The sequence below is a fragment of the Candoia aspera genome, chromosome 3 (assembly GCF_035149785.1).
Source record: "Candoia aspera isolate rCanAsp1 chromosome 3, rCanAsp1.hap2, whole genome shotgun sequence".
NCBI lineage: Eukaryota > Metazoa > Chordata > Lepidosauria > Squamata > Boidae > Candoia > Candoia aspera.
In genome coordinates, this window is record NC_086155.1 from 109,249,249 (window position 1) to 109,261,689 (window position 12,441).

The 12,441-nt window shown below is 41.3% G+C and overlaps 1 protein-coding gene across 3 annotated transcripts in view; it reads right to left on the reverse strand.

The window, feature by feature from the left end:
• The window catches only part of PBX1 (PBX homeobox 1), a 242,777-nt gene that overhangs the window by 15,410 nt on the left and 214,926 nt on the right, over positions 1-12,441 (reverse strand). For 2 of the 3 annotated variants that reach the window (XM_063298574.1, XM_063298573.1), the window contains exons 7-8: positions 7,819-7,931; positions 6,571-6,660 (exon numbers count right to left, since the gene is read on the reverse strand). In XM_063298574.1, the coding sequence (XP_063154644.1) occupies positions 6,571-6,660; positions 7,819-7,931 (203 nt within the window). The remainder of the gene's footprint in view (positions 1-6,570; positions 6,661-7,818; positions 7,932-12,441) is intronic. The other variant, XM_063298575.1, reaches the window with a different exon arrangement.

The following is a 12,441-nucleotide window of genomic DNA, read 5'->3' on the forward strand; positions in this document are numbered from 1 at the left end:
GAGAAATCTTCATTCCATGCTATCTTTTTCACCCCTCCTCCAGCTTAAACTTTGCACAGGGCTTTTCCACAGAAAGGACTATTACAACTGTACATTTCATCAAACCAAACCACCAAACCACCAAGTTACACATGGGGGGGGGGGGAGGAAGGGGAGAGGGGGAGAGAGCACACAAGAGACATTTTTAAAATAATGTGCTCAAAGCCCTCTGCACCAATTTCAGTCACATTTAGCAGACGTGAACCTATCATTTAGTTCTAGCTCACCTGCAAATTTTATCCCATTCTACAAAAAAAAAACCACCTTTAAAGCAATTTGTGCTTTTCTCATGGTAGACAATAGAACAAATAAAGCTCCATTTTCATAAATGCTACTCTGGACAGGCACGGGATTGGACTTTACAAGTGGTTGTTCAACCTAGAAGAAATCAGGACTTTTCCCAAACTCCAAATTGAGGTTCTCCATGTCTTGAATTGAATCTCCTCATATTTCCCAGGTCTGAACAGCATACGTGCAAATGTACTACTGAAACTTTAGTCACTGAGGAACCTCATCCAGACTCATCAGATAAACACCAAAGCACCACCCCCCAATCAAAAATACATAGGCATGTTCCTGTCAACACCTATTTACTGGTTAGTGATCCCATTACTCAGCACACATACCTTTATGCACCAATATAAATCCTGGTCCTGGATCTCTAACCCTGGCTTGTACATATCTATTGCCTAGCAGAATCCAAAAAGCAATTGGATGAAACTTAAAAATAATAAAATGTTCTAAATTTTTGTCTAATTAATTTTTTGTGAAACCCAGACATTAAATCTTTTCCATCACTGGGTCATTTATGCACAAGAAGGCCAATTCCAGTAACTTAAATTGGATTTCTTAATCGGATGTCTCAGGGAATCTATCTGGCCTCTGCATAATTTGCATAATAAGAATATATTCCAAATCTACACCTATCTGCTGCATTATGCACATTTATTAGGAAGCTTCTATTTGAGTACAGTAAATACAGTTGATAGCATCTTTTTTCAGCTAATGTTCAGTTTGACTCTAATTCCGGATCCAGTTCTAGGGAGGCAAAGGAATCTGATTAAGGAATTTGCTGCAAATTATGAAATGGAAAAACTGTATTTGGAATTATGTGGCTAACAATGAGGCTAGCAAACTGAAACTATCAACAACAAAAAAACTGTAACACTTGAAGGTGAGACTAAGGAACCTAAAGAGCCAACAGCTTACTGTCATTGTAGACTGAAGTGAGAACTACCATTTTTTGAAAAATGCTCAAGGTAAGTTATGACTGAGCAATGCCTCAAAGGTTTGCTTATTAAAGATGATACCAGAACAAGTTTCCCAATGTTTAATCTAATAGTTGACTGGAATAGTAAAATATTTGATTGAAATGGTGTTCCAATTAACAAGGCAGCACGAAAAATATTATTACAATGCAGATTTTACAAAACGTGTAGAAATTAATCAGCATCTTAAAGGAGCATTCCCCCCTTTTCATTCACCGATGGAAGAGAATGCCTCTTCTAAGATGGTGTCTTCTGTAATGCATGTATGCATCATCTTAAGCAGTGCATGCTTCTTGCTTCTGTTTTGTTTGTTTTGTGCCTTCCAGTCATTTTGGACTCCTGGTGACTGCCTGGACAAGTCCCTGCAGTTTACACAGCAAGAATTTGGAAGTGGTTTGCCATTGGCTCCTTCCAAGTGCTGAGAGAGAGTGACTGGCCCAAGGTCACCCAGCTGGCTTCGTGCCCAAGGTGGGACTACAACTCACAGTCTCCCAGTTTCTAGCCTGGTGCCTTAACCACTACACCAAACTGGCTCTCACCTTGCTTCTTACTTATATGAAATTGAGAGATTAACCTATTAAAAACCATATGAATAACCAATTAAATAGTAAAAGGTATTTAATTGGGTTCATAATATAACAATACACCAAAGGGTATCTTGTTCGGCATCCTGTTTCTATCATTGCCCAGACCTGCATGAGAATCAAAGTCTTATGCCATGTTGGCCCACTCAACTGGTGGGGGACTAAGTGTCCTTCCCTCTGTTCACATGAAGCTTACGTACAGTAGGAGGATGACGAGTAGCTACTGCAAATCTAAAAGATTTACCTAATCCTCCTTGAAAGGGCAAAAGAATGCTATAATTTGAAGAAGAACCAAGAGTTAAGATCATGTCAAGCAATGTTTCCTGGATTTAGATTTACATGAAAATAATTACTCATCACTATAACAGCAGCCTTTGGAACAGATGCATTTCTACTACTAAGTATTTTTGTAACATCCTCTTTCCTCCTTACAGAACATTTACTCTCACAATCTCTACCAACAATGGTTCTGGAAGAGAGATATAGTAACCATGATTTCCAAGACTGAATCTGTATCTGTGTAGAGAGTATAGCTGAGTCAACAACACACATTTGGCTGAGCTGTCCAATACACCATACATAGAACTCCAAATTATATCATCCTTCCTTGCTCTGGCTGTCTAAGGAAAAGAATATGTTCATCTTAAAGTAAAGGTAAAGGTTTCCCTTGACATGAAGTCCAGTCGTGTCCGACTCTAGGGGGCGGTGCTCATTTCCCTTTTTAAAGCCGAAGAGCCGGCGTTTGTCTGTAGACACTTCTGTGGTCATGTGGCCGGCATGATTAAACGGAACGCCGTTACCTGCCCGCCGAAGTGATACCTATTAAATTACTCACATTTGCATGTTTTCGAACTGCTAGGTTGGCAGGAGCTGGGACTAGCAATGGGAGCTCACCCTGTCACATGGATTCGAACCACCAACCTTCTGATCGGCAAGCTCAGCGGTTTAACCCGCGGCACCACCGCGTCCCTGTTCATCTTACCGGCAGATAAATCTTCAGCAATCTCACAAAGGTTTGCCAAATATTGCTCAATCATGATGGCGGTAAGGAAATTTTGGTTATAAATAAGATTTGATAATAAGCAATTAGCCATATATTTTACCTTTTAATATTGGTCCATGACTATCAGTAAAGAAATCTAAAAGCCTCCTTTAAAGATATTCAAGTTGATGCCAAAGGCTCCATTTGCTATTGTGACAGCAAATTCCATAGTTCAGCTGTACAAAGAAGTACTTCCTTTGGTTTGTTCTAAACATCTCACCAGTCAGTTTTACTGGTTTTTGTACTGGGAGCCATAAAAATATAGATCTCTTTATCTACTTGTTTAGAACCATGTATAATAAAATAAAAACCCATGTTATTCATTCCATTTTCATTTTCAGGTTTGGTTACTTTACAGGTGATCTTCCTGTAGATGACACTCAGTGCTTTGTGTTAATGTGCAGACGGTTGATCCTACCCCTTCCTCAAGTCAGGCTCTTTAAGCCCTTCTCTCCCCTTCCCTCATTCTGTCCTGGAGATCAATCAAACCTTGTCTCTTTCAAAATCGCTGATTTTCTTTTCACACTTTTGTTTTAATAACAACTACTAAGTCAATCAGGGTGACTGTGTCCAAATCTCTCCTGGCTTGTTTGCTCCCTCATAGCTGTATTCCTGAAAACAAAACTCTTCGGTCTTTTGGTTAAGTCATGAAACCTACTTATTTTCCGGAATACAGTCAGGAGCAGTGAACTAGGCCAATCCTTGGGCACGGCGGGGGGCAGCAGTTAGGGGGCAGGGTTAATTTGTAGATAAGTATCATATCTTATCATGATCCGTCACTGATTCATTTACTCCTCAGTATTAAAAAGCCACAGTGGAAATGGATTCAACTAACACAGAGGTTAATGTAGAATGATGGGCTCTTTCATGTGGCATTTTCAAGCCTAGTTTTCGCAATGGGTTTATATAAGCAGACATAATTGTCTGCACATGTTCAGTTGCATTTGCTTCAGATTACTTTGCTGTTCCTGCCTGGTGACATCAGACTTGGTGCTAATATGGGAGGCGTAGGATGTATGTGCTGTATTATTCAGATGCAGCCAGCTCGAGATCAAAAAAGAAAGAAGGGATTCCAATAGCGCAACAGTGGAATCTGGGAATGACATTTCCCCCTTTCCATTTTACCAATCTGTGTTTTCTAAGGAGTTTTCTCCCAATTCTTAATGAGGAACCCATCCATCCATCCATCCACCCCTCCCTTCTGTTCTGTTCTGTTCTGGAACAGTGACACAAATACTGATGAGATGTTGCACTGATGTAACTATTAGAGGACACTCACTACAGCATAGGTTGTTGGGGAGATAGGGATCAAAGTGAGATGCCTGGGGACCCATGCTTCTGTCTGATACAGAAGGAAGCCATTATTTGGGGCTGGTGAGCATCTCTGAAATTCTGAGCTCTCAGAAAGGGGCTGCCATGAGGGACACAACTAATCCCAAAATACCATTTATCAGAAGGTGTATTGGTGAGTGCTCCCCACCATTTCCCCCATCATCAAAGTTATCCTCTAACCTGCCTTTCCCAAGATACAATAGCAGTGTACATTTTCTATATTTTTCTGGGCAGATGAGCATCTTTTTTTTAAAAGTATAGTCATTTTTATAGTCACTTTTTCTATTCTAAAAATGCCTACAGGGCCTATGTGGGGCCCATAGCATTTCCGGAAATAAAGATGATGCTGAGGGCAGGCTGTCTGTTCCGCAGCATGCTGTCTTCTCATTTTTTAATTAATGAAATGAAGTCTCTTCCTCCCTACCTTACCTCTTCCCACTAGGCCACCTGAAGTACTTTTACTCCATCCATCTCACTTCTGGTATCAGAATAAGGCTAGGAGAAAAGTGCCTGCAGGGACAGAGGTATAGGCTGAGTTGACAGATTGAAGGCTGTGCCAGGCATGTTTACATGTCTGCCTCACGCACATAAAGTGGGAGGGAAAATCTAATTTTAATGTTATAAAAGCACTTGGTTGAAGGGAATATCTTCCTCACTTGTAGGTATTTTTCTTCAAGCTTAATCCTGTCCCCCAGAATAAGCCAATCTGGGATGAAAGTACTTGGCAAGGAAGCAAGGTGGGAAGGGGGCCCCATTATGTTAAATCTCCCTCCTCCCACTTTATAGGTGAACAAGGCTGCTGTGTGGGCAGCCTATGTGGCTGTCCTGTTTGTGTAAAACTTCACCATGAGTCTTCAGTGTGTTAAAGCAATATCAGCAACCTTCAGCAATATCCCACCACCAAAACAAAGCTAAACATTTTCATGACTGAACAGTTGTTTGGCAACCTGCACAGGTGGTCTTCCAAACCTGAGTATTTAAATTTCTGCCTACATTTCTGTATAGCAAAACGAATGAGGGAAATAATGAAAGATATGCTGTCTTGGCAAGCAGTTGCCATGGACTGAATCACATCATGTCTTACTTTTGATGCTTTTGTTGGAAATTGATACATGCTCATAGAGAATGCCCAGCCTGCCAGGGGTGACATGCCATACAGTCCCACTGAGAAAAGACTTGTTTAACTCAGCAAATCATGGAGCATTACAGGCAACAGGAATCTTGAAGATTTTCTGGAGTAGATGGGTGGGAAACCTGTGATCCTATCCAACTCCCCTGCCCTCCCAAGCTGGCATTTGCATTGTCCAAGGCATGCATGGAAACAAAGAAACAAAGCACATTTTACACTTCCACTAGTTTCAGGTCACCCCAGCTCTCTCTTTGACCTCTAAAACTGGCAGAAGGAAGTTCCCAGCATTGTGTAGGGCAGCCTCCTTTTCCAGGCTGCCCTCTTGTCCCAGTTTTCTGTCATCACTGTTGAGATGGTGGATGATTGATCTGAGAAATGAAGTTGGATTGCTGTCCCAAATCTACATTCAGTTCTCCTTGTGACTGTCTGATCAATTTCATTCCGTAAGACACAGCTTGTCGCTATGAATTTTCATGCTAGTCAGAAGCAGACAGTGCAACCCAGAACAAGTAGAAGATGTCTCCATTCCACTCCACCTTTCTTTTTCTTTGCTTAGTTGTTGCATTATAACAATAATTATAATTATCAACATGCTTATTAATCGGATAGTCATCTGTTTTGTTCTTTGAGACTGACTGGAGTGGGAGAGAGAGCTATCCTCTTTTTTGATGGCACATTCAGCTGGAGTGGGCTCCAGCCTTTGGCCATCTTCTTGGAGATGTCTGGGTCCTGCTTAGTGGTGATATACCCTACTGCCATTGCACTAGGTGTCACCTGTTTAGCAGCTCCTCTCAGCAGAATGCAAGTGGCCGCAGGTGCCGTGTGAATGCTGATTCTCTCTGACAGCTGTAGACGCCAGCTGCCTGTACAAGGCCTGCCCACTTGGCACTTTTTTGCAGCTAGAATTCTGCCATTGGCAGGACTGATACAAAAGCAATAAACTAGGTGACCGTAAAGCTAAGAGAAGTCCTATTAAGTGGCATTTTGAGCCCTATGGCTTTGAAATAATTGGGAGCAAGAGAACAAAAAAGAAGAAGAAGAAGAAGAAGAAGAAGAAGAAGAAGAAGAAGAAGAGGAGGAGGAGGAGGAGGAGGAGGAGGAGGAGGAGGAGGAGGAGGAGGAGGAGGAGGAGGAGGAAGAAGAAGAAACAGAGAAAAGGAAGCCTATTTTTCTTACACTGATGCCCTGCGGACTATACATCTGACTTGCTGTGAGCCCGTCACTGTATCCTCCTGTCTGGCTGATAACATGGCGAAGGGTATCCACCTAAACAGACCAACAACAAAGAAAGAATTAGGAACATGTATATTAGAGAAGAAGGATTTCTTTGGAAGTCATTACAATATGAGTATTGGTTTACAGTCAAGATTTCCCTATGTTCACTCTAAAGAGTAAAAAGTGAAGCTGCCTTCCACCCAGATCCCCATCTACAGCTACAGTCTATAATAGCAGTAGTTTGTGCTGGATTCTAAGACGATGAAGAAGAAAATATACAAAGGGAGCAGGAAATTGTTGGAGTTTCTTTGTCAGCCTTAGCAATTTTATGGGAGCAAGAAGTTTCTTCCTAATCTGTTAAGTCTATTTACTCATCAATCAGTGAAACCCAAGATTTCTCAGTGCCACTTGCAACTGAAGGTAGTTGACTTGGTATAAGTGAACTTATGTGAGTTCCAATACTTTGCATCTCAGGTTCATCCATTCCTCTTGTTTGTTATTAAGCTAGCAAGCATTCTCCACATTCAGTGTAACCGTACAATCTGCACTGGCTTTAAAGGCACTGTCAAAAGATGGATATGTTTGGATAGTTGGCAACATTATTAAGAGCTCCAGTGAAATGTAGTAGGGAATCCCAAATGAGATGGGGCAGAGGTAGAAGGAGATTCCAGAAAAAGTTATGAATACCCAAGAGGCTAGAATGGGAATACTTCCTGTTGTAACTACTGCATCAATAGTAAATAGTTTGTGTTTTTGACTTGATTTCTTACCCTCCTGCTTATCAGATGGGTTTCTAAGAAAGGATGATAGGATTTGGACTGACACTGAAATAGGACTGAGTACTTTACCAGCATTCCCTAATTATTAAGCTAAGCAGAAGATAAAAATATGGAAGCCTGAATAATAAACTTAGTGTACAAATGTATGATTCCTTCTCCCAGAAAATCCACTAAGCAAATTGGCACTCTTTCCTTTCAAAATTTTGATTTTCCTCCTATCAAGCCAGAGCCAAATGCATTCACAAAATGTAGGCAAGTTCCTCATTTTTTTTCCCCTGCTGGTTTTGTACTTTTGTTTCATTTTGATGGATTTAATGGTTGTTGAGTTTTAGTTCCTCTCTTGGGACGGGAATGGGGGAAGCCAATAGGATTAAAGCCCTGCATTCTGACACTGATGCATTCACTGGCAGTACATCCGATGGATCCCTACCTGTGACTGCACGTTGGCTCCAACCTGGGCCCCTTGGTAAGAATCCCCATTGAGTGACTGCACGCTCATGAACAAATCTCCAGAGTTTGACATGTTAAAAGAACTGGAAGAACCTGGAAAGGAAAGAGTGAGGCACCTGAATCATAGAAAGGAAGAGGAGCAACCACTCGCCTGTCAGCCAAGAAGAAGGAATGGCATGCAAAGCAACCCCAAACAGAAAACAATATGGTCAGGTTAGTAGCACAGAGAATAGTGCAAGCAAAATTGAAATTAAAAAAATAGAGAGGGTATAAGAGCTATAAATTTTACATTTCAAAAAAAAAAAAGAAAAGAAAAAGACTGCTCTCTCTCTCTCTCTCTCTCTTTTAATGGCTTTCAACAGGAATAGCCTTTCAGATCTTGATGTGTGGTGTAATTCCAGTTCGGGGGGAATGACAAGTTTGTGATGGACAGCATTCTAATACCTTAACAAGCATTGATATTTTCAGCAATGATGTCTGGAAGACAGAGTCTTATTATTTTAAAATAATGTCCATAAATGTAAATGTATAGCCAATGAGTACAGCATGCCATGCTTAGATGCTGCCATTTTCAGGAGGGGTGCTGGTGACAGCCCACAACGAAGCTGTTATGGCCAGCCTGGCAGGGTAGTGAAATGTGGCATGGAAAACAGACTAAATAGTTGCCTTCTATACATCCAGAGATCCCACACATCTACATCCGGAGAGGAGCATGGGTCATTTGTTGGGCAGAGGAGACAATGGGGCACAAGACTGTGGTCATGCTCTCTTTACCCTTTCCAAGTTATATCAAATCATGTCAAGACTTGAAACTGATTACATGCAGATGTTATCTTGATCACCAGTTGAGGCTGAAAAGGCAATTCCAGGCACAAATCTTTTTCAGCTTTCCCCATATGTCTCCTCTCCCAAATATACCTTAAAAGCGGCAATCTAACTGAAATGCATGAGACAGGCTGGAGGGGTTTACTTCTGAAACTCTCGTGCAACTCAGTATGTTAAATATGAGAAAGCTCAGCGTGCAAGGTTTAGTGCTAAACATGACATTAGGCTTGAAGGGAGAGACTTCAGGGGCCCAGGTCAGCTCCACTGCACTACTGCAGTGCCAAGCCATTCAGTTGCTTCCCCTTGGAAGACACACAGTTGCTTTGCTCTTTGCTAAGCTTCTCAAAGGCAATAGGTAGGCAGATGCTCTGTGTAACTTCTGCTCTGCTCTAGCTCTGCAAACCTTTTTGCTTATCCCTAGTTGCCAAAGCAAAGTGCAAAGACACATTTGGAAAAGAGTACACTAATTATTTCTCTGCTGGTCTGCGCGAAGTCCTTCTTTCCCCTATTAAAAAGCCTCTCAGAGGAAAGATTGTAGAACACAACAATATCCACTAGGGGCTAAAAGTTCTTCAAAGTCTCCCATAGCTAAGAGACCCCTGCTGCCTTCACTAGGTTTTGGAATAGTTCCTGAAACTATTACAAAACAATTCAGCAAACAGAAATGGATTGCAAATGAACAGCCAGTTTTGCAATAGATAATCCAAGAAATCTACTGGAAATTACCTTGATTCATGTTCAATGTCTCCCATTCTTGCATTGCACTTTTTAAAGAATGCAATTATATCATTGCTTTGCCTTATGTGACACCCATCTTCTGAACATACAGAAGCTTTCCCAACTTTAATTACTTAATTCTCACAGGAATCTCATAGGAGTAAAAGTACAACCCCCCTCCAAACAGATGGCCTCAATAAAAGATCTAGATTTTCGAGGTCCTGCTGCATCATCATGAAGAGATTCTAGAAACTCCACGTGCCATCTTGTCTTTCAACAGCTGTTTAGGTGGCTTGAACAGAATAACTACTTTCTTCAGCCTGTCTTTTAAAACAACACCCGGATGAATAGCATTCTACCCATTTAAGCGATGGGGAAGGAAAAAAAGCCACAAACTTTCAGTTAAAGTAACTAAAGTATTAATACATGCCATTTACAGAATATATATTGCTACTGACACAGGAAACACATCTGTTAGGATGTTCTCCTGTGCAAATCCTGAGTAAAAGAACAGGAACTGCAAAAACACATTTTATTTAGCTTGCATTGTTTTCTATGGGGTCATGCATGAACATGTTTTCGGTTCTTCGTAACATTCATGTACGTCTCTAAGTGGAAAATGTGTCATGTTGCTTTATAGGTACAAAATAGGTAAAACGTGACTATTGTGTACATTGTACTACTAATGCACAGCAGTAGTTGTTGAGATGGCACTTTGTGCCATCTGTGGTGCTGCCTCAGCATTTCTGGCAGCAATACAAAATTATAGAAGGGGGAAACACCAAGGATAGTGATGATCACACAGTGAAGGAAAAAAAAACACCCTAGATATATTGTGGTGATTAAAATAAACATGACCGCCCCCCCTGCCAAAAAAGAAAAAAAAACTAAGGAAAGAAGGAAACTGGATATTGGGTTTAGTGGACAAAAAATGTTTCCGGGGCTTTCCATGATTTTGTTTGTGCTGCATGTCTTATGACCTGAGAAAGAACTTAATTCTGTGAGCAGCATCATTTGACGGGTTGTTATAGAGCTGCAGATAAGATGATTAGTATATTATTACATCTGCAAAAATCCTCCAGAGATACTCTGACCACCTTCATGAAAGCTCTTTTTGCTACTGCCCAAATGTGTCTGATATCTGTCTGTCTGTCTGTCTGTCTGTCTGTCTGTCTGTCTGTCTGTCTGTCTGTCTATCTATCTATCTATCTATCTATCTATCAAATTTGTCACCCCCCATCTCCTCTGACTGGAGGGACTCTGGGTGGTTTACAATATAAAATAATAAATACATAATAACATTCCAATATAAAATACACTATAAAACAATATCACAAAGCTACCAAATATAATAAAATCCAGATGGCTGTGGTCTCATTCAGTCATTGCGTAGGAGGGGCACTTCAAGGCACTAGCCAACCGCAAGTATGACTATTCTCCTCCCTGCCCCAAGCCCGGTGGCAGAGCCAGGTCTTCAATTCCCTTTGGAAGGCTAGGAGCGATGGGGCTAATCTCACCTCTGGGGGCAAGATGTTCCAGAGGGCGGGCGCTACTGCAGAGAAGGCCCGCCTCCTGGACCCCGCCAGATGGAATTCTCTTGCAGACAGGGTCTGCAGCATGCCCTCTCAGCATGATCAGGTGGGATGGGCTGATGAAGTGGGGAAGAGGCAGTCCCTCAGGTAACCCGGTCCCATGCCATGTAGGGCTTTAAAGGTGACAACCAAAACCTTGAATTGGACCTGGAAGCAAACTGGTACCCAATGCAGCTCACATAGCAAAGGTGTTACATGCACCCTTCTAGGGGCACCAAAAACAGCCTGCACGGCTGCATTCTGGACCAGCTGAAGCTTCCGGATACTCTTCAAGGGTAGCCCCAGTGTAGAGTGCATTGCAATAGTCTATATGGGAGATAACAAGGGCATGAGTGACTGTCCGAAGGGCCTCCAGATCCAGGAAAGGGAAATATTTCTGTTGAACAGAATCTTAACAAATTTCCCTTGAAATTCCATTTAAAATTCCCTGTCAATTCTAATCCCAAATTTTATCAACTTTGTTCACTAACATTTCCCCTCACCAAGTCAGACTTTTAAGAGGACACTGAGGGCTGGGAACAGAGAAGCAACACTCACAACATAGCAGGACAACCCAAGACATTTTAGTGTCTGAAGCCAAATCTCTTCCCATTGTTGGCAGCACAATAATAACAATAAACAAATAATTGATAGATATATCCTATGCTATCATGAATTCATGATCTGCTTCCTGAACGGATCAGTTTGACTTTTAGCATACATCACTATGTCTAAGAATTTCCATCTGTTCTGCTACTCTGCTGCTTAATTTCTGGGTTAGATAGTATGTGCCCTGGAGAGGAATTTTATCAATGTGTTAAGAGTTTTAGTCACTGGGTTTTTACCTTCTTTAGATTTTTATTGTATTGAATGTTTTTAACTTGTATACTTCCCAGAGACATCATGACTTGGGCAGCTTATAAATATGATAGACAGACAGACAGGCAAGATTTATAAGGCTGCCCAACTCAACTGTGTGACTCTGGATAGCATAAAATACAAACAATAAACCAAAAAGACCCACCCCCAAACCATATAACATTAAACTTCAACAATATATAAATATAAAATACAAATAGAACAGAACAGAACAGAACAACCAAAAGGGGACTCTCACTCAACAGGTCCCTAGTCCCTGGGGAAGAGCCAGGTCTTAATGGCTTTACTCTTAGATAGACAGATAAATAGAAATGCTAGAGATGGTCCCAATAGTGTAGTTGCTCTGTAGCCCTGCTACAGTCTTTTGCATAGTAAAATAGCAATATGAAGTAAAATATGTGAGTTTCCATACCTAGAGAAGTCCTCTCTCTCTTTTAGCAGTAGGAATGAGTATCTGTATAAATGTGGGCGGGAGGAGAGAGAACATTCAGAGAACGACATGGCTGGATAGGGTTGTTTTTTTTTAATGTCATCAGGGAAAATGTCTTAGGCTGTTCCTAAGAGCACACTAGATGAATTCAATGGGAAGTACTTTGGATAGCACATAGGGC